At 38.4% G+C, this 22,762-nt stretch overlaps 1 protein-coding gene across 7 annotated transcripts in view; it reads left to right on the top strand.

Moving 5' to 3' along the window:
- The window catches only part of FOCAD (focadhesin), a 122,306-nt gene that overhangs the window by 6,529 nt on the left and 93,015 nt on the right, over positions 1–22,762 (top strand). For 6 of the 7 annotated variants that reach the window (XM_083819238.1, XM_083819232.1, XM_083819233.1 and 3 more), the window contains 5 exons: positions 2,993–3,067; positions 4,536–4,690; positions 10,439–10,543; positions 18,833–18,934; positions 21,016–21,220. In XM_083819238.1, the coding sequence (XP_083675364.1) occupies positions 2,993–3,067; positions 4,536–4,690; positions 10,439–10,543; positions 18,833–18,934; positions 21,016–21,220 (642 nt within the window). The remainder of the gene's footprint in view (positions 1–2,992; positions 3,068–4,535; positions 4,691–10,438; positions 10,544–18,832; positions 18,935–21,015; positions 21,221–22,762) is intronic. The other variant, XM_083819237.1, reaches the window with a different exon arrangement.

Here is a 22,762-nt window from a genome sequence, read left to right as displayed (position 1 = left end):
AGGTTATTCTCAAGTGTCCTGGGTGTCTCAGCCTGGAGAAGAGAAGGCTCTGGGGTGACCTTACTCGTGGCCTTTCAGTACCTAAAGGGTGCTTAGAGGAAAGCCGGGGGGGGCATCTTTGTCAGGGAGTGGAGTGATAGGACAAGGGGGAATGGTCTTAAACTAAAAGAGGAGAGATTTAGAGCAGAGGTTGGGAGTAAATTTTTCACTCAGAGGGTGATAAGGCACAGGAAGTGGTTTCCCAGAGCAGCTGTGGATGCCCCATCCCTGGAGGTGTTCAAGACCAGGTTGGACAAGGCCCTGGGCAACCTTATCTAGTGGGTGACATCCCCGCCCATGGCAGGGAGGTTGGAACTAGATGATCTTTAAGGTCCCTTCCAACCCAAACCATTCTGTGATTGTATGACGTATTTTTCTCCTGTGTGATGAGAACTGATGTTGAATTACTGCAGTCTTGTGTCCTCAATAACTGTGCAGTTCCGCTGTCATCAGCAGACCAAAATGCCGTTATTTTCAGCTCTGTCTGTTGGCTTCTGATCATATCCACCTGTAACTTTCTAATTTAAATCAAGTGTTTACCATAGTATTTTTGGTGGACAGCAAGGAAGAAAGTAATAAGTTTTGTTATTAGGTCTATTGCTTAATAGACCTATTACGTCTATTTTTCAATAGATCTTTACAGTTTCAGTAATTTCTCATTTCAGTATTTTAAATCTTTCCCTTTAGCTATAGAATCAGAGCTAGCTTCCCGCATTTTCTGCTTCTTCCTATTTTGAATTCAGGATTAAATTTGCAGCCAATTATTTGATGGATTTAGTTGATGTGAATTCAATCTGGGCAACATGGTTCCTCTGCCTTTTCAGTTTAGCTGAGATTGCATTGATTTACAGTGACTGAGTTTGAAAGAGAGACAAAGAAGTCCGCTTGCAAACAGATAAGCTTTCAGGGACATTAGCTTCTTCACTCAATTGCCAGAGTTCATCTTTAGTCTAGCAAAGTGTCTTGTACTGCAGATGAGTTCACGTTGTCTAGCCTTGGTGAGTAGGACTTGGTATCTTTTAACCAGTTTTCAGAACTTCCTTTGGTATAAGTATTGCTGATATTTCTTGGTTTTTCACTACTGCTGTCTCTTGGTTTATCACTACAGCTGTTCGTCATTAAGGAGTTTGTGCTGTGCTTTGGTCATTTCTCTAGCTTCCACTTCTATTCTTTGACTGCTCAAAAGCACACCATAATCTTCCAGCTGTCATCAGGCATCTGCTCTGCAAAGCATGTAGCCTGCACAGACAAAAGATCAGCAAAGTGATGAACTTGAGCAGTTTTCTGGGACAAAAACTTTTACTGATAAATCAAGTTCTTGGAATGTACTGGGCTAATCTTTGTTTTGACTTTTCTGTATATATACTGTACTCCACATGTACTATATATGTATATATATGTACTCCAAAAGGCTCTTTCTGTTAATAACCTTTTTTTCCCCAGTTTAATAAAAATGGTTTTAAGGATGCAGGTGTGAATTCATTTTCTGAAGTTCCTTATGAGCAGGAAAATGAAAAATAATAGAAGGTTTGCTTGTTAAGTTTTCTAAGAAAAGACCTAATCTACCTGGGGAGCATGTTGTTGCTTTTGCAATGGGATAGCTGCAGCGAAACAAAGATCTGACTTTGTTCCACTTACTCACTTTGTTTTCACAACACTAAGATTCTTGGATAATAAAGCATTCTCTCAGTAAAGATTTTTTATTTTTTTGCCAAATATATCAGAGTACATATCAAAACCTTTGAAAGGCATAGTCCCTGTAGTCTAGGAAGGCTTATAGTGACATTGTTCCTGGAAATGTGATCTGCTCTCTTGGAGTTTGTCATGTCAGGCTAGCAGCTAGCATCTAAAGGAGGTGTAAGTAAATCCTGAAAGGAGAAAAAACCTGGAATCATTTAAAATCTCTGTTTGTCTTTCTATACGCTAGTGAAACAGAAATGTTACTGGTGTTTTTGTTTTGTTTTTTCATCTTGGCTTCCTAGTTCACTTTTTTTCCAAAAGTAAATATCAGTGCTTGCTGCAGGAGAGCAGATGCAGCTGTTATTCTGGGTACATTGATAATCTGCAACATTTTTATTTGCTTACTATGAAAAGATGTCTTTCTGCCTGTCTCAGAAAAGCTTGTCTGAGTAGCTGTATCAATGATTATGAAGCAAGACAGAATAAAGCATTAGAGAGAAAAAAGTCGAGATCCAAACACCCTGAAGCATTTGAAATTTATTTAAGGTTTAAGTCTATATTTACATTTTAAAGGCAGTTTGAGGAAATCTGATATTTCTTCTATTGAAATAGAATGAGAAATTTTATTTTCTTACTGCTCAAATGAACAAACACTGTTTTTAGGATTGAAGCCCTGGTCTCGAGAACATTTTCCTGGAGAACCTTGAAAATTTAAAGGAGTACTGTTCATGATTTCTTCACCACAGAATAGCTTTATGAGGAATACAGTTAAATCCAAATGTCTTGTTTAAAGTAAACGAAACGTTTCTGGCAGTAGGTGTGCTGGTGGGTATGTAAAGGGCTTAAGCTATGAGGCTATGTTCGTCAGTGTTTTGCTAAACCTGCGCTGCAGAACTTTGCAGAAGTTTCTTACATGTGTTCTCTTGTTTCCTCTCGTGCTTCCAATGCCTTGTATAGTAAAGGATATACAAACGGTCAGTGCTGCAAAGTACACTGAGATCTGGGCAGTGGTGGAGCTGTAAATGTCTGTTACAGTTGATACATTAAAATACCTGCAATTCCTGAGGATATACCTAATACTAATCTTGTAAGATGTAAAAAGTATGGCAGTATTAGGGGGGTTATTTGACTCTAAGATGTATTTCATCTTCCATGCTAGTATAAGTACGGTGTTTCAAATCATGATCATAGGCAACAGAAGTATAAATTCTTCCTACCAGTGGGGTGAAAAATAATGTTCCATCTGTGTGTGTTTTTTACTTCTCTCTTTTAGGCTGTGGGTCATCTGATTGCTGCAGTACTGAAAGAAAATGTTTCTTCAGGGAAGATCAAGCAGGCATCTCACCAGGTATGTGCCATTCTTCAACTTATTTATTTTCAAACAATAGATGCTTACATTTTTCTGTGGATTTCTATTCTGTAATTTCAAGAAACCCTAATTAAGTTAAGTAAAGTATGTTGGCAATACGTGTCTGGGCATACAGGTGGTGGCTAAGTCTTCTGGATTCGAAGGCAGAAGCCTAAATTTTGTCGAATAGCAACATCTAGGTATGCTCAATTGAAGGAAGTTTTGTTTAAGTTTATTTACATTACCAGAAGTGAAGTGTCATGTGGGGTGATAATGCCATTTGAGTAAAAAAAAAAAAAAAAAAAAAAAAAAAATTACGTCAGAATAGGTATTTCATAAAGAATATCCTTTCACATGGCTGTACTGGTGTTTTCTTTCATATTAGCTACGTAAAGCTCACATTTCTTTGAGAGAACATGGTGAGTCTGTCTTCTTAAGTGAGAGATGTGAAACGCTGGTGTCACAGCAGTGTAGGAGAGGTCTTAGGTAAGGTTTCCTCCATTTGTCCTCTCCAGAAGCTGATTTGTACAGAAATGAGCAGGAAAAAAGCCTGTGGATTTTTCCTTCTGGTCTGAACTATTAACAACACCCTCTAGGCCCAAACAAGCAAACCCAAAATCAAACCTGAAAGGAGCTGAGTTTTGATGTGAAGGAGTGTTTGAGGTGCATAGTTTCTCCAACAGTAGCTCCTACAAATTCCTGAGCATTGTCATGTTCCTAAGTGACATTATGTCTTGAGCTAAAAGCTGACTCTTCCCTTCTGCTGCCCCATGAAGTTATTGAACTGAAACATAGCAACACCTTCTAAAACCGTAAGAAATAGAAGATGGTTCCCTTTAATATTATAAGCTCATTTTTTTAGAAGTATTTTGCAGTATTCAGTTGATTAAAAACGTTTGTTTTCCTTGTTTCTCCATTCAGAAACCACAAAGTCAGTAAACCAACTCATAAATGCAAATTTATCATCAAAACAGACAGTGGGTTTAGTGAATAATGCCAAATCTTTGTCTTTACTAGCAAATGGAGAGAACTGAAGGCTTCACTTGGTGAATAAAGGCGACTTACCTCTATAGCTGTTTGCATGCCTGCCTCTAGCCGTTTGCACTACACCCTGCTATAGACACTGCTTGATGTAGCAGTTCCTGAGATGTCTCTAATTACAAGTTAGTTTTTCAAGGAAAGTAAAATTGATGCTAGCTTACGGGCACAGCTGAAAAATTCTTCCACCTTATTCTTTTTTGAGAGAGTCCTGTCCATACTGAGAATATAGGTAATTTTGGACAGGAAACATGGGAATCGTCCTGAGGAAGCCCTTTTTAGGTGAAGAATCTGTATCCCAGCTTCTCTTTGTGATCTCTAAGACTTCAGGGGAAGCTGTTGAGCAGGTTTTTACTTAAAAGTGTGTTTGAAATGAAAAGAGAAATCAATGTCAGCCTTTTTATTGTTCATCTCATACTTCTGATTTCAGACTCCTGCTCTGAACTTGCTCTGGGAGAAGTGCTGCAGTGAGAATGTTGCTTTGAGAACAGCCTGCTCCGAGGGGTTGGTGGCACTTGTTGCAGAGAACCATGCCGAGCTCGACTATGTTCTTCATGGGGCTCTCAACCTAATTCCCTCAGCAAGGTAGCATTTGTTTACTTGATTTTGTGCTTTTTGTCAACTTGTTGTCAGTCTTTGCTTTTTCCTTGAAAATCCAGTGGAAGAGGAGTGGCTCTGTGAATGACTGTATTTTCAAACAGGCACTGAGGGCTGACCGTGTCCTGCCCTTCTGTATTGCTTTCATCTTAGCAGTGACTGTGTGGGTTTGACTCTGAAGGAAGAATTTATAGTCTATCCTCTGCATGTGAGTGGAAACTGGTAGAAGTTTAGGCTAACACTTCGAACTTGAAACTGGAGAACTTTAGAAGTCATGGCATTGCCTGGTTTGTTGTGTGTACCATGGGGAGAAAAATGACAGTAACTTGCATAATGATAAGAGGTGGGGGAATACCTTCCTAATCAGCGTGTCCAAATAACTGATTATTCATATGGAACTGCCATTAGGTTCTGGGTAGGAATTACAGATGATGGGTTTTGTTTCCATGTCCGCTAAAGAAGAAATCACTTTACCTAACTTCACAGCTATTTCCTCTTACAAAACTCTGCAAATATAATGCCTACATCTCACACTGTAGTTCTGAGATAGCTGGCCTGTCCAACATACTGGGAGAATGCAGCTGTAGTGGGGGAAAAAGGAACTGTGCGTTAAACTTAGAAATGGAAAGTCAAAAATATCAGGGAAAGTGTTTCCACTCAACTCTCCCAACCTTATAAAGTTGACTTTGGACTATCTTTGTGTCTCTTCTGACTTTTGGAAGATAACTGGATTTCTGCACTAAGCCTTCTCGTCCTCTTTCTAGAGAATGCTAGTGTCATTTTTAGCTGAACCTTCTAACTGGTGCTACACCTGTGGTGCATTATGCTGGTGATCTCAGCACAGAGGTTGCAGAAACCATGCTATTCAAGTTTTCCACTCCTTCTTGCCTCAAAGAATCAGTTCTAGGCTGAGGTTTCTCTTGATCAGTCTGAGCCAAAGGTGAGTTTAGGTGTGAGTAAGCTGCAGTGATATCCTGAAGAAATCACGTGTTTAGGGGAAAAAAAAAAAAAGACTCTTTCTGTCCTTGTGACTTAGTTGTTGTTTGAGGTTGGATTACTCCTAGGATCTTGCTGTGGTGAAGCTGACTGTGCTCAGTTTACAGTAGTTGGTTATGGATTCCTAGGAAAGGTTTTGTAAGTACATTTTTATAATATGAATAATTTCTGTAATCCACTGTCCTCCAAAGGACCTTCAATTTGGGGTCAAGGGAGCAATCTGCATTGTTAACGAAGAAGCAAAAGCACCTGTGCTGTAGACTGTGAGAATCTGAGCACTGTGACATAATGAAACTTTCCCTTCAATTTAGCTGTGGCTTGTGAACAAAAAAATATTGAAATCCTGATCCATGAAGAGTTGTTGCAGTGTCAGCAGTACATGGGGAAGTTAAATGTTAATACCATTTTTACATAAGGAAAAAAATGAGTGTAAATCAGGATATTTTAGACTGAGCTAGCCTTAGAAATAAAAGTAGAGTTCAAATGTTAAAAGAGCTCTGCCCCATTTCCACGCCATTCTTAGTTTGTTAAAAAAGCTCTGCCCCATCTCCATACCATTCTTAGTTTTTTTTTTCCATGTGATAAACCAACTTAAATGGTTAGTTGCTATGGTAAGTGCTGGTGGATTACCTAGGAACCCTTTGTATGCATACTTTTGGCATTTCTTTCCTCAAGCTGCCACAGTTCAAACCACTTCCACCATGGACTGCAAAGTAGGGTTTATCCCAAACATAGAAGTCTTCGCATTTAAAATGTCTGCAGCCTCAGTAGCTTATTAAATTGATGGTTTGTGCTTGGTTCATTTCAGTACTGATGCTTTTTATTCTCTTGACTATTTTAGAGTCTTAGTCTGCTGTTCCATCTTCTTATTCCCAGCCAGATTTTCATCCAGGTTTGCTCTGGGGCTTTGTACTGCTGCGTGCACAGTGTCTTTAAAAGAACATATATATGAGATTAGCAGCCAGCAGAAAGGCACATGCAACTGCCGAGCACCTGTCAGTGCTGAATGGAGTTAAGTAAATGTTTTATTGGCAAAGACTGTTGATGTGTTCTTTCTTCCTTTCCTTATGTTATGGAGAATTTAGCAGGGGCTTAGTGTACATGGTGATTTTTATTTTGTCAGGTGTAACAAATTCTGCGTGTTACAAAGACATTTGTGCTGTCAAAGGCACACATCCAGTGCTTGTCTGTGTAAACTTTTTATGTGGTTCACACTATCTGCTCATTATACAAATGAGAAGCTATTCTTTGGTGCAGTTAGACTCAATATTCAGTTTTCTCTGATGCCTTTAAAGTCTAAACCTGATGGAATGTTGTATGTGTGTTTGGGTGTGTGTATATGTATATGCATGCATACTTTTTTGTGTATATACACATACATCAAATACAAAAGTATGTGTACATAAGTACATTTATACGTACACACATGATTTTACTTTGTTTTTCACATTGATCTCCAGCTTCCTGTGTTTTGATTCAGCAAAACGGCTGTCCTCTGCTTGTAGGAATCATCACAGTCCTTTCTCTTGTAGCAGAGGGAAAAACTGTGGCCTGTATTCAATTACAGATCATCATAAATAATCAAATAATTCTACTAGAAACCTGTGAAACAATGGATTATTGTACTCTACAAGAAATTGTCAGAAAGATTTTTGTGTATATGTGTTTTTTGAATGTTTTTGTCACCTGAGCATGTATGCTTGTAGGGAAATTCTTGCAATATGTCATGCCAATGTGCTGTTTGAGTTCAGGAGTGGTGTGCAAAGCCTAAAGCAGGCGTTTGTGTCCCCCCACCCCACCCTCCATCAGGGAATTCAGGCCAGCAGTACTGGAATATCAGAACAGTCAAGCCTGTTTTCTTACTGTTTTTATATTTTCTGTGCTGAATAGTTACTCTGTTGAAGCTGGGGGACATGCCAGCAGATTTACTTTTAAATGGCTCAGAGGTTGTTGTTCTCTTTCTCCCTGTCGCTGTCCAAAAGATCCCTCTACCTCCTCCCCTCCGTGCATTAGGCTGGATGCGTTGGGATCTGGAGACCTGCCCCGCTCCTTTCTTTTGGTTGCTTGGCAACAGATTTCTGCATAACCTCATATTTTCGTGTATGGTTGGATTTCAGTGTTTCAAGAGGCAGGTGTCATGGCAGCCAGTAATTTTAATGATTACTGGCACATTTTGTAACTGATCCATTTTCGGAAGAAAGAAGGAAAACAGGAGCACATTCTGTCTGTTTTGATTGGGGTCAGTGTTTTCCAGCACTATTGGCAAGAGTATAAAAGGCACAGAAGAGTGCATATACTTCTTTGTCTGTATCTGGTATATGAATCTAAACTATTATTGGTGGGATATCCACTGTGGGAATCTCCAGATGTTCCCTATCATAACTTACCAACTTATGGAAGAGTCTGTCTGCAGGTGGTGTTAGATTCAGTTAAGATCTGGCAGTTAGAAATGATGTTTGTCCGTTTTCTTTGATGTGAATTTTAGGTTTTGATTTTATAATCATATGATCCTATGCATTTTCCATTTTTTGAATCTTCAGTACAGTACTTGTAAATATCAAGCCTTGACGTTTGTTTGTGATTACATGTTGTTAACCCATGTTTTTGAGCTGATGATGGTCCAGCCAGTGTGTGCAAACTCCAGTCTTTTAACAGTGCTCATATGAGGTCTCAGTGGCCTTTGATGTAAATTCCTTATACGTGTTCAGATTTTTTTGATATCACTTCAAAGTCTGAATGTACGTAGATCAATCCAAAATTTAGGGAGGTTTTTATGGAGCACACTGCATTCTGTGCCAAACAATGTTACTGTATCTCAGTTTGTTCATCTGCTAAGTGAGAATGATGGTTTCTGTCTGCCCTGTGAGAGGCTTGCATGAATTCTGCATAACTTCTTGTTTCCAGCTGGCCATTCAGGGAGTTCCTGCAGTATTACATTCACTGATGGAGAAGTGGAGTTACAGATAAATCTGTTTTTACCCTGCTAGGGAGGAAAGAGGGGAAATAGTAAATCAAACCAAAAAAAAACCCTCTAGACTTCAATTCTTTTTTCCTTCTGTATTTTGCCATATATGACAGAATCAACTTTTTATCTTTGTCAGGTGGCGATTGTCCTGGTTCCAGTTAGGACAGAGTTAAGTAGCTCATAGTAGCTGGTAGGGTGCTATGTTTTGGATTAGGATGAGAAGAGCGCTGATAACATGCTGATGTTTTAATTGTTGCAGAGCAGTGTTTACACCAGGCCAAGGACTTTTCGGCTTCTTGCTCTGTCCTGCCAGCGAGCAGGCTGGGGGTGCAGCAGGAGCTGGGAGGGGACAGACCCAGGACAGCTGACCCAAACTGGCCAAAGGGGTATTCCATACCATCTGACGTCATGCTAAACAATATATAGGGGTGGCTGGCCGGGGTGGGGGGGCCGGCTGCTCGGGAATAGGCTGGGCATCGGTCAGCGGGTGGTGAGCAATTGCATTGTGCATCACTTGTTTTCTTACACATTATTATTGTTAATACTATTACCATTATCACTATTATTATTATTATTGTTATTATTATTTTCCTGTCTTAATAAACCGTCTTTATCTCAACTCACAGGCTTCACTTTCCCGTTTCTCTCCCCCATCCCAGAGAGGGAGGGGGGAGGGTGAGCGAACGGCTGTGTGGTGTTTAGCTGCCAGCCGGGTTAAACCACAACAGCGATCTTTTATAATAGTATATTGTGTTAGCTCTTCCTGTTCGTTTTGCTTCCACTAAAGGGAGGAATAAATGTGTTTTAGTGATATGAGTAGTGATCTATCTAATAGATTTTTAGGGGATGATGTTTTAACTGTATAGTGTTTTCTAGATGAACAGTCCAAGAATCAGTCATGACTTTTTTTCCTCTCTGTCTCCATTTTCATCGTATAATAAGTGATTTGTTATAGAATCCAATCTATTTTCTAAAACAGGGCTTAGTTTGGATTTGATGTGGTCTGGTTTGAAAGGTGTGGAACACTTGATTATGAAGAAGAAAACAAAATTTTAAGATCGTCCTCACGAGCTCAGCCAAGCAGTTTCAACCTCTAGAATTGTTAAGGTCCTTACTGCATGTTCAGGAGAGCTTTTATTCCCCCTTGTGTGGACTTTATTACCTTCATTAACATTTTCCTTGGAAAATGGGGGAAATCCTATCAAACTTTCAGAAATACTGCGTTTTCACTGAAAGTGTACTTAACATAGGCGGATGGAGATAAAATTGTTGTACATAACATTCTCTTGAGATTTGAAGTCAGCATAAACTAGATATCTCAAGTGGTTTTTTTATGAGAACATCAGTTTCAGTGTAGGGTATTTGGGTGATTTCTCTTGTGGTCAGAGGCATGGTGGAAATTTCCGTGTACCGTGCTGAATATTTGCCTATGTGCTTGTATTCAGAGAACAGCTGTTATTAGGCTTTAATGTGCTAAAAGTACCAATGTCCATGAAGCTGGGAACAGCACATGTGCTTGTCAGATTGGGTGGAAAGAAACCATCATAGGTGTTAACTGGTGCATTAATTCTTGTCTCTGCTATTTTGTTCATTTTGTGAAAAGGAAAATAAAGATGTGTGGATACACAACTTGTCCAAAATTGTGTAGACAGGTGTGTGGAGGTCCATAAGGAAAATTCAGGGCTTCTTGACTGTCAGTTGTATTCCTCCTCTTACAAAAGAATCAACTAACTTGGATCAATACCTGATGGTAATTTATTTCTTCTTGTCAACAGGAATGTGCATGGTTTAGTAAAAACTATTTGGAAATTACTACAGATTCAAGCTGTACAACTGGGAAGAGACGGAGATGAGGCTGTTCAGAATCTGTATGAAATCAGGTTAGTTTCACATTGGTTTATTTAGGTGCCTAACCACTTCTTGTTTGATTTCCAGAAACAAACCCCACAAATGTTAATACTGGCTTTCAGTCCTTTTATTTGTTATTTGTCTTGGTAATTTTGATCCTGCTAACCAATTCTGACCAAATTTGATAGAGTAGTGGGTATATAAGAAAGTTAAGTATTACATATTTTTTGGGTGAGTTGCAGGACGGGTGACTGGGTAGAACTCAACCTAGCTGACAAAAAGGCTTTGTTTTTGAGCTCAGCCTTTATCACCTTCATAAATGCTTAGCTGCGGGGGAAGATGTTATTCAAAGTTCCCACCTGTAGAAAAACTCAATGACATAAAGTGGTCATGTCTTGGAAAAAAGTTATTGATAATTAACAGTCCTCATGATACAAATCATTAATAGAACTGTATTATTAATGGAATAATTTGTCACAGCCATCACTGCACATGCTTAATCTATATTGTAAAAATCCTTAATACACAGAGAACCAGTGTTATTTCAGAAGTAGTCTATTCATTCCTTTGAGTGAGCAGCAACAAATGAGACAGTTTTACCATTAAGGGGGAAGGCTTCCATGAAACAAGTTAAGTTTGTGCGGATATCTGATGGTCATGGTGTAATTGTCTGAGGTGATTCTTTGCTGCTTTTTTTAACCCAGCTCTGGAATTCCTTTAAGGTCTTAGGCATATCTGAGTGTCTCGTTAGGAAAAGTATGGAGTATATCTGAGCTTTTTTCTTTTCACAAAATACTGAAACAAAACATGCTTTAGTTAAAAGTTCCATGCGAACTCATCACTTCCAGGGAACTCATGAATAACTTAGAACAGCATATTCTTCATTTCCATGAACAAGCAATGCACCCTTGCGGCAAAGGAGGCTTATAGCAGCCTGGGATGCATGAGGAAGAGGGTTGCCAGCAGGCTGACAGAAGTGATCCTCCCCTCTGCTCAGCCGTGGTGAAGGACATCTGAGTGCTGGGTCTACTGCTCACTTGTCAGCACAAGAAAAGATAGAGACTTACTGGAGACAGTCCAAAAAAGGACCACAAACATGGTGGAGGGACTGGTGCATCTTTCGTATAAGGAGGGGCTGAGAGAACTGGGACTGTTCAGTCTGGACAAGGGAAGGCTCAAGGGGACTTTATCCATGTGTATAAATACCTGATGGAAGGGAACGAAGAAGAGTTACCTAGACAGCCATGTCTATTGACAGGATAAGAGGCAATGGGCACAAATTGGAACACAGGTGTTTCCATATGAACTCAAGAAAATACTTTTTTTTTTTTGACTGTCAAGTGATCAAGCACTGGTGCAGGTTGCTTAGGAGGATGTGGAGTCTCTGTCCTTGGAGATGATCAAAGTTCTGGGAAGCCTTCTCTAACTGACTCTGCTTGAGCAGATGGGTTGGACTAGATAATCTCAGGATGTCCCTTCTAACTTAAAAAGTTCTCTGATTCTGTGATATTTGGTTGAAAGTTTTAAGGAGTTTAATAGTAGAGAGATAAGACAACCACCAGAAGCTCAAGAGGGGCAATGGCAACAGGAAGGCTGTATGAGAAAAAGAACAAATAAATACTGGGACTTATGCATACTTCGTAGCTTGATGATTGCCAATGGTCCTTTTATGTTAGGTAGACTGGGGGCCACTTTCCTCTACCTATTTTTCCAGCTTTGTTTCTGCTATCAAAGTGAGGTTACTAAATGCTTTTACAGTTAAAGTGGTTGCCATGTAAAAATAAATGATTTCAAAATGCATTCAGAACTACTAATAAAAAGCAGCTTGTCGTGCAGTAGCAGTCTTCTTGAGGGTACATCTTGGTGATTTCATCCAGCTCTAGAGAAACCATGAGTCAGTGCTGATATTAACAGCTACTTTTGTGTCTTCTTCATCTGGAGAAGATCCAAGCTCTGGTCATGTTTTTCAAATTTGATTTTATTCAGGGAACAGATACAATAACATGTTGTAGCTCTAGTGCTTTAAGAGTATAAAAGGCACTGTTAAGTAGAGGAGAGTCATGTCTTTTCCTCACTATTTCATTTTGCTTAGGTAAAGTGGAAAACACTTTTGGAGAGCTGGATGTATTTGCATTCCTGAACTCCTGCGTGTCTTTGTTTTTCTGGTTACATCAGTTCTTTATACAAAGTTCATACTTCTAAAGAACAATTTTAATTGAAAAAGCAGGTAATGAACGCTAGTGAGATGGAAGTCTTTTGAAAACTTTTTCTTCTGTAGTAAATAAACTTTTTTTATGTCTCATGGTAGAAGAGGCCAAGTTAAAGGGGCTTAATCCAGGCTCCATGTGAAAAAAAGGGTAGGTAGTAGGGTGTGGTTGGAATACAGGAACAGCCTCTCTCCAGTTGGGAAAAAAAGACTATTTATTTTTCCCTTGCAAAATGAAAAATGCTGGTAGCATACAAGCAAAAGGTGAAGTTTTATAATTCAAAATTGTTTACGGTTATTTCAATTAATAGAGAACTGAGAATCAACAGCAGACTTGCATGTCTTAGACTTAGCCAATACCTTTTTTTGTTTTTCCTTTTGCTTCTGCTTTACTCCAGTGAAGACAAACGTAACATTAGTTGTTTGACTTAGTCTTGAGTACCTAGTAGGTCAAAATGCTCCGATTTTTGACATCTGGCATTTGTTTTTTTTTGTTTACAAAAAGGTATGTCTTTATTCAATGAGTTGTTAAGTAACAAATGTTATAGTTGAATTCTATCATATGCTATAGTGTTTCTAGTATATTGCACCAGAGTGTTAAAGTGTGACTGTCATTAAAACTTAGTTTCTGATAGAAATTGGAGAATTGTACTCACCAATAGAAACATCCCATTATGTTATTCTCATGTTATGCTGTCAGCTATGCAAAAATATTCTATACAGAAATCATTAATGAAGATTCAAAAGTAGAAGTGTGTTCACAAGGAGTTTGCGATTCTCATCTCTTTGGATGTGTGTTGAAACAATATTATGGGCTAAAAAATAGATTTGGCTTTAAGGCCAATGATAGTTATGGATAATAGAACTACTTTTACAATACGTCTTCTTGTGATGATACAATACTGTGAACAGATCTTGAAAAGAAATGGGGGAAAATAATGTGCAATTTGGGGAATTTTGTCTGGTTATGTTTTCTGATTTCTTTTGGGGAAGCCCTTGTAGTTTTAAGGCTGGGATTCTCCAATTTCTTTAAGCAAATCTACCTTGGAAAATAGGGAAGGGATTGTCTGTCTTGTTGTAGAAAGCAGGAAATGTTCCTTTTACCCTAGTAAGTTGGTAGAGAACAGCCTCATTTATCATTTAGTTCCTAATTGTTTCCACAAGCTGTGTAAGTATTGCTGTCTTTCTGAATAACTACTGTTCCAAGGGCAGATAAATACCAAACCAAATATGCTATTTTGTAAGGATGTGTGAAATAATTGATGTGACTTTTAAATTCACATATGGGATGGTCTGCATTTTTTGTGATGAAGTTGGGACCAGCTGTAGCAGAGACAGAAGTAGCCTGCAAGTCATTCTCACTTTGGGTGAGAACTGAGCATTCCCAGTGGATTAATTCTCTCTCTGGTTTGGCATAAAGTTGTCTGCTGGTTTCCTGTGAATATTAATATGCCTGTCCAGTAACCCAACGTTAAGCTGAATGGAGTGGAAGGGCAGGGAAGAGCAATTTTTATGAGAAACATTTGTCAGCATCCTCAGTCTAGTTGGGTTATGGCAGACACTCACAGGACCTTGGCTACACATTTTTGCTGGAAGCCATTGACTTTTTTTTAAATGGACTAGTGTTTTATGTTATTATTAATAATTCACTTTGCATGGTTTTGTCGTCTAAAAAATTCTGGAGAACTGTTTCTGCCATGTATTTAGCTTGTAACAAACTTTCTGAAATCAAAATTTAGAGAAGGTAGAAAAATGCTTTCAAAATTCATGTTAGATGGAATAAAGTACTACCTCATGTTTCTGAAAGGGTCAGGGTTACAGTGGCATGAATAGAAATGTGTTTTGACTGCAGACATTGTTTCCTCTTACAGAAAAAGCAATTCATCACTGAATTTGTTCTCTAAATCAGAGTGGAGCGCTCTCATGTTCAGAGATGGAACAAAAAGGTTGAGGTGACCTAAAAGTTAATATCTTTTGCTTTGTTGTTGTCCCTCCATAAGACAACTCATTGTTTCCCTAGGGACTCACGTATTTACAGCTGGATATCTTTGTCTGGTTGTGCATTTTAGTTTATTCTGAAGCCACTGGCAATAATTTAGGATAGAAGAATTATAATGATGTGCATTTCATACTGTTGTGCAAGGGATCCTTAAGATAAATTTCTGAAGACAAATTTCTGAAGATAAATTTCTTGGTACGTGCCTAGTTCTCCTACTGCCAAAAACATTACCAAGTGTAACTTTTTTGGTTTGCATGTTTTGATGTTTCATTATTAATCACTCTTTCATTGTGGAGCTTAACAGCTTTCTTTTAGTGTCCAGTTCACTGCAGTTATGTTAGTATCAGAGCACACAAAATTTGCCATAAAAGGTTTGTTTTTTTCTGGATACTGAGCTTTTTTCTGGATACTCAATTTTGAACTTGACCTGTCATGTGTGCCTACTTTTTAAAGGTTTCACTAATCTCAGCATCATAGGAGCACTTAAATGGCTGAAGATACACTCCTCTTGTTAGGGAAGTTAATTAAATCTTAAAATAATGACAAAGGTATTGAAATTTCGCCCAGCGAAACTGTGGATACCCCATTCCTGAAAGTGTTTAAGACCAGGTTGGCTGGGTCTTTGAGCAACCTGGTGTAGTGGGAGGTGTCCCTGATCTAGTGGGTGATACCCCTGCCCATGGCAGCGGGGTTGGAACTCTGATCTTTGAGGTCCCTTCCAACCCAAGCTGTTCTACGATTTTGTGATTCTGTGAAATAAGCAGGTGCTGTCACACTGTATGTCTTGTACTTGGCTGCACTCTTTCAAGGTTCTGGCATGGTATGAGTTGTGCTATTTCTAGCTTGCTGTGTCAAAAATGGTCCTGTCTATGATTTGCTGGACTCTAGTGGTAGGCAGGCAACTACATTTTTGTTTCTGGCATGCTGTGTGTGGTCTTGGAAAGTTACAATGTGACAATAACCTTACTATTTCTAGTCTTTGTACACAGATTGTAGAATACTCTTAATTCAAGTGTTTGCAGAATCAAGGAAGGTGGACATTTGAAGACCACATATATAAGTAAACAAATTTTAGGGTAATGAATATGGCAAGTATGACACCTCTAGCCCCCAAATGAATGCCAGAGTTGGAATGCTTGCATCCTTATGATCTTACTTAATATATGTTTTCTGAACGTGCTGTAAGTAGTCCATCGCATTGGTCAGTCTTGTGAAAATCCCTGTAATTTCAAATTGCATATTTTCTTGAAGAGAATCACACCTTTTTAGAAGAAAAATTATTTGAGGAGCAGAGGGAAGAATTCAGTGTAAAAAAAAAAAAAAATGTTCTGTGCTTCGTGAATTGTTCCAGTGACTGTGTTTTTTTTTTTTTTTTTAAGCTAGCTACCTGAGTAAGCTGAAAGCTACTTGGGAGAATGCAATGAAGACAGATCTAGACTCTTTTCAGCGGTACCCAGTGACAGAGCAAGACACAACAGACACAAACTGAAACACAGGAGGCTCTGTCTGAACATCAGGAAGCATTTTTTCACTCCGTGGGTGACTGAGCACTGGCACAGGTTGTCCAGAGAGGCTGTGGCATCTCCCTCCTTGGAGATCTTCAAAAGCCACCTGGACATGGTCCCAGGCAACCTGCTCTGGGTGTCCCTGCTTGAGCAGGGGGGTTGGACCAGATGGCCTTCAGAGGTCATTTCCTACCTCAACCTTTCTTTGGTGATGTGAATTAATTCTTTTTTTAGAGATTTAAATACAGTAATTTAAATTGCACTCCTTTTAGATTAATTAAAGAGATGGAAGACATTTCCATTTTCCACTTGTCTTTAGGAATGATAACCTTGTAGTTGGTCTCAGATCCATAAGCTCATATTATTCAATTATGTCTCTATCAATAAAAAAACTTATTCTTCATGCCTAAAAGCATATTACAAAACTTTTTTTTTGCTGCGTGAATATGCTTCCATAACAAAAGATGCTTTTTAAATCAAAGCAAGATTTTCTACATATTTGCACCCAAAGATCCAATGTAGTTTGAAGCTCTTGAAGAAAGAGACAGTTGAACAAAACTTACTTTCTCTTCAAAATCTAAAATTTTTTATTAAATTTGCCGTATCTAATGACACTGCATTTATTTATTTTATTTTTTTTAATGGGATTCCTGCAGATCTCAATTCACTTCACTTGTAGCTGGATTTGTTTGGTGCTGCTGAAAATGCTTGTGTTCGTAGCACAACGCCGTTGAATATGAGTGTGTCTAAATTAATTTTTTGTTGTCTTCTGTAACAAAAAGACTGCTACAGATCTCAGACTTTCTGGTCTTCACTACTTTTTAAAAAACAAAAGTGAACAAACCAAATGCTGCTATAAATCTTCTCTAAAAGACTCATTTGACTGCATCACTCAGTAGTGAAATTAACAGTGTATTAAGAAAACGAACAGCTTCTCCAGTGTAGTGTTTCAGCTCTCATGCATGAAAATCATGCTTGCAAACACCTGCAAGGAGCCTTAGTATATGTTGGATATGTGTGTGCTGGATGTGTCCCTCTCAATTCCTTCTTACTGTTTTATTTAAAAGGCCTAGTGTCTGAGGCAAGAGGAGAGATGTACCACTTAAATCGGTGGATTTCAGATAACTCAGTGCTTTGTAGGTAATACTGACTGTAGACAGTCAGTACACAATCAGTGCATACCAGGTCTCTTAGTCTGTAGCACAGATTTGACGAGCATGCAAACAGGAGTGCTGCTTAACCAAGCCGAAGGTGGTGTTCTTCACCAGATGCAGTTTCTAGGTTTATGGCAGCATTCTGTCTGCCAGCCTTAAGTGATATATGCACACCTGTTGCCTTTCCATTTTTTCCCGTAGCTGTGCTCTCTCTTCTTGTGTTTAGCAGATCTGTAGCAATCAGCAAGACTTTCCCCTTGCAACTTTTCTGTCTTGCTATTAGGAATGTTGTTTCAGCTCTGAGAGCAGGGAGGTGTCCAGACGCATGCTGTTAAGCTGTTGGTGTCCCGGAAAAGAGTCTACGCGACCATGCTTGTAGTTGGCTGAAGCAGAAGAGGGAACCGGGGAGAAAGAGGATACTTAGCAAGCAGGCGAGAGTAAGGGAGCCAGTCATGGCAAGGACAGTGGGTGACTCCAGAAAAAGGTGTTGGAGGTAGTGATGAATTTGTTTCACGTCAGCAGTTCTTTCCAGTGCCCCACCTCTCCAGGAAATTTAATATTCAGGCTCCAGTACTCTGTTTTCCTTTCTCATGCAAGCATACTGTAGTTCAATAACTTCGTTTTTGCTTCTTAGAGAACAAAAAGGTTACTTCAGGCTCCCCCCACCTCCTGCTCAGCTTCTCTTCCCACTTGCTCCTATCACTGTTTGGTGGGAGTAATCAGTGTTTAAGGGTAGTCACTGTTTAATGGGAACTTAGCAGTTCTGGGTGTTGTAGGTGGCCTTCAGTCATGGACTCTGGAGGTGGGGGCAGTGTTGGTGATAAGAGATGGATCTGAGAAGAGCAGGTGACTCTGAGGCCTCAATGGCCTTTTCAAGTGCGACAGTTGTCACAGGGCTGGCAGAAGAGAGCATGTTTCTAGGCTGCTGGTGTGGCCAGCCGTTCTCTTCCCCCTACCCCTAAAAAAGGACTGGGGGGAAGGATAGTCAGTTGTGAGATCTGAAGTATTTGGCAGGACAAATGGTCTCTCTGGTTTCACATGAGCATATTTGTTTCACAAGCATATTTGTACATGTGCTTGAAAGACTGGAGTGAAGTGTGCCTTGGTTGAAATTATTCTGTGGGTATTACTTGGACACTACTGCTGGAGCCTAGTGTTGCTACCAGTGCAAGTCAGGCAACACAACTAAACAGTGATCCTTAAGTGTTGATTTTAAACAAAAATAGAAGTGGGTCAAAGCTTTCCAAATAGACTCTTCATTTTAATCATGTTTCCCAAGCATCCAGCAAAATGTGCTCATTTGATAGCATAACAGTCGTAGCAAAGCTGGTAAAGGGAACTGCTAATATGAGTCAAGAAAACTGTCTATTTCAGCAGCTGCTTTTATTCTGAACATAGTTACCTTGCACGCTCACTTTTTGCATTGTAGATCCAAATATGATTTCTCTGTATTTCAGGAACAGTCCTCATCCATTAATCACTGTCCTTGAAAACAGACCTGATTGCTGGCCAGTTCTACTGCAACAGATAACAGTATTTTTCCAACAGTGTCCAGAGAGGTAAATAAATGAATGAACAAAAAATAACAAATGTGGATAACTGAATTGTGTCAGTGTATTTTTTTCTTGAAGGTAGCTGCAGTGGTCAAGGTTTGTATGTAAGCAGTAAGAAGAATACCTTTCGAAACAGATAATTATAAGATGTAATGACACAATTTAAAGGTTAAAAACAGAACAACGAAGTAATAAGATGATTCAGTAAGAATCCAGGTTTTAATTTTGTTTTCTTAACTCTTCTGTGTTATTTTTTTTTATGGATTTGGAGAAATTTGTGCAAAGTTGATAATATTTTGGGAAATTTGCTTGAAAACAATCAATTTTGATTACTTGCTTTTGTAAGCAGAGGTAAAAATGAAGTCTCATAATAGTAAATAATATATTAGAATATAATATAGTGCAGAGAATAATAGTAAAAAAAAATGGATCCCTGTTATATGCCAGATACCATGGATACTGTAATTGAGCTACTAATGGAAAAACAGTTTACCAATCCCATTGGAAACTGTGCTCTCCAGTGTATTTTGGCAAGTGGAGTTTTACAGGGATAAAAAATGATGTATGTTTGCCAAGATTTTGACTGCTTAGATGAAGATGATGATTAGTATGCAGATATAAGCAAAACATGCAAATGATGCAGAGAAAGCATGGGAGATTATATCTCATAGTTACGGATGAGGTCTCTACAAATGGTGCATAATTCTTGAAAATCAATGGCACACTCATATTTTAAAAAGTCTTAACAAGAAACAAATATCCAAGTTACCAACAACTTCAACGTTCTTTCATGCTCATCTCCAAGAAACTTGTCCAATAAATCTTCAGTATAAGATACCAAATGTTGTAGCAGCCTTGCAGACAAATGTTTTCAGTGATTTTACAGCCGTATGTATGCATTTCAGATAAAAAAGGATCTCCTTCCTCCTGTTTTCTCAAAGACTTGCGCAAATTCAACAGAATAATGGTACAGTGAAACTGACTTCTGTATTCTGTTGCTCTGATTAAACAAGTAAAATAAGTTCATTAATCTCTTAAATTTCTGGTAGGCCTTAGCTATGTGATCAGCAGTGAGACTCTCAAATAAAAAAAAAATAAAAAAAAATTAAAAAACAACATTTTGTTCAATTTAAAAAATCAGAGTCTTTAAAACATTATTTGCAGATTTGTTTCTCAGCTGCTAAATCCAGGACTCATGAAGAGTCTTGTTGGAGATCGGACTGGTGGAATGAACTGTGAATTTGTTGCTGGTGGTTTATATGGAATTAAAATAGGAGTTAATCTTACTGAAACGGCAGACATCTTAAACTTCCTTGCTGCTTTTTGTATAAAGGTTTCTGTGGACTAACTTCTAGACTGAGAATACACTGATGTGGGTTTATTATGGAGTCATGTTCAAGCTCTACATTAGGGCTGAGTCTTGTTTGAAACAATTTTGATTTTCTGTATATTTTTAAGGTATTGACCATTAACTTAATTTGATTGTTCTAATAATGTCAAGATCAGCTGGTATTTGTAACATGGTCAAACTGGAAGACTTATTCTGTGATGAATTCTTTGTCAGGAAGCTATGTTTGTTAAACCACCTGTTTTTGGCCAATGGTCTTTAACAACTATAGGAAACAACTAGGAAGGAATGGATGGCTCTTTTTAAATTAAATCATTTTTTGTAGTTCAAAGTTTTTCCGAATAGTGTTATCCAAGTACTGGTTCAGTATGATAGAATAGTCTCTTGGAACATTCAGCAAGGAAAGTCACTTTCTTGAATTGATGACTTAAAAAAAAAAAAAAAAAGCCATGTGTCATGATCTGCAAGTATATATCAAATCATAGTCATGCTTAAATACTGTCTTATCCGAATGCACTTCATTGTGTAGTTGCTGTTTGTGATCTCATGTAAGTTCTTTGTGCCAGTAAGTCAAACTTTTTTTGGTGAGATTTACTAATGCTTTTCGTAGAACCTTCCTGTTAATTGTATCCTGTAAATTATTGCAGACCCAGGGAATCTCACATTGCTTGGGTTTTTGTTGTAGCTTGTTCAGTTTATAGTTGAAAGCAATCTTGCAAACTTATTTTTTGAACTGCAGGGCACAGAGTTCTTGTGTTGGTATAATGGCTCCATTTCTAAGATACCTGTATTGTGAACCATCTCAGTTACGGGAAAATGCTGAATTGCGAATGGGATTACTTAGGATTTTACTTCAGCCACGTGGTCCAAAGCACACTGAAGCACCATCTGTGCTGGAACGCCAGATTCTTCAACTTCTATGTGATTTGATTCCACACCTTCAGGTAGAGTTGTTGCTTGACCTTGCCTTTTATGAATGCTATCAAGGCAGTGATAGTACTATTACTGCATTTCAAGTGTGCAAATATAGCACTGTCTTCCATTTCCTGTAGACCTCCTTTGTTGATAGTAAAGAAATCTAAAAAACTGTCTGTTCCTAGGAAAAAGTGATTTTTTTTAGGTGTTTAAATCTGCCTATTAAGATGTAAATTGAAAGATGTTTACAACAACTGTTTGCCATTAGTTGCTCAGGAAACATATAGTAATCTTGTAGGAGATACCCATGAATATTGTTAAATTGTAGTCTATTTGCCAAAAACTTTGTTTTTTTTTTTTTTGTTTTTTATTGTTCTGTTAACTAAAAAATTGTATTAAAATGAAACAAACTATATGAGAAGCGTGATTTAAGTACTTCTAGGTATTTCTGTGTCCCTCTTTGTAACAAAAGGAATTAATGGATCTGAAAGCAAAACTTAGCGCTTCTGTAATATGCTGAAGCTTTTGAATGTACTTTTTAGCTGACAATGACATTTGCTTGGAGCTAGGATTTAATTTTTCTGTCTCCTTTAGGTCTAGGGTATTGATTCAAGTTAATAGTTCTGCTTTGCATCATGCTTTACTGTGACATTGGTCAAGCTTTTTTGTTCTCTGTGTACCTTTTTCTTTCCTCTGTAATACAGTTAGAACACCATCTTTAGTTTCAAGTAAACATGATGTGTTGTGGTATTATTGTCTTAGAGAGGGTTTGAAAATAGTCATAATGTCAAACTAAATAGGCCACAAGGAATCTGGTAACTTCTTCCTCCTTAGGGATAAAGTATATTTTCTACTGGTAGCTACTTCTCACAACCTTTTGGACAAATAACTTGTATTATACACATCTGTCATGGTTCAGGTCTAGTCTTTGTGATGACAGGTACTTGCTGTTCTTTTTAGTCATAGGGATGCTTCTGACTTTCTGTCTTTATTCTACGAGATTTTCAGTGTAACATTGTGTCCTTAATGTATGACCAAGATTCTGACTTGGTAAAAATTAGCCACAAAATGGCACCGAAGACAACTTGTAAACTCAGTTATGAACCTTTATTTCCTCTGTGCTCATTGGTACTTCTGCTCTTTTTTTTTTTTAAACTAACATTGAGTTACATTTTTTAAACTTCTGCGAATACTTTAGTTTTATCCATTGTATGTTTCTGCCTTGCCTGAGATAATTTCACAATGGAAAGGGAAATACTGCTTGAAGAAGCATGTTTAATGTACTGTCATTCTTTCTCCTTTCTTCTCTGAACCCCGGGTTCTTCTTAAACTTCCGTTAAGGTCAGCCTCATTTAATCCTCTGTACTGAGATATTAGGAAGAGTTTCTTGTTGGAGAGGGTGGTCAAGCACTGTAGCGGGCTGCCCAGGGAAATGGTGGAGTCCGCATCCCTGGAGGTACTTAAGAGACGTGTAGACGTGGCGCTAAAGGCCATGGTTTAGTGATGGGACTCAGGAGGTCAGATTGATGGTTGGACTTGATGATCTTGAAGGTCTTTCCCAACCTAAACGA

Source organism: Anser anser (genome assembly GCF_964211835.1).
Source record: "Anser anser genome assembly, chromosome: Z".
Lineage (NCBI taxonomy): Eukaryota > Metazoa > Chordata > Aves > Anseriformes > Anatidae > Anser > Anser anser.
Note: the sequence above shows the minus strand (reverse complement) of the source record. Positions and strands in the feature narration are given on the sequence as shown.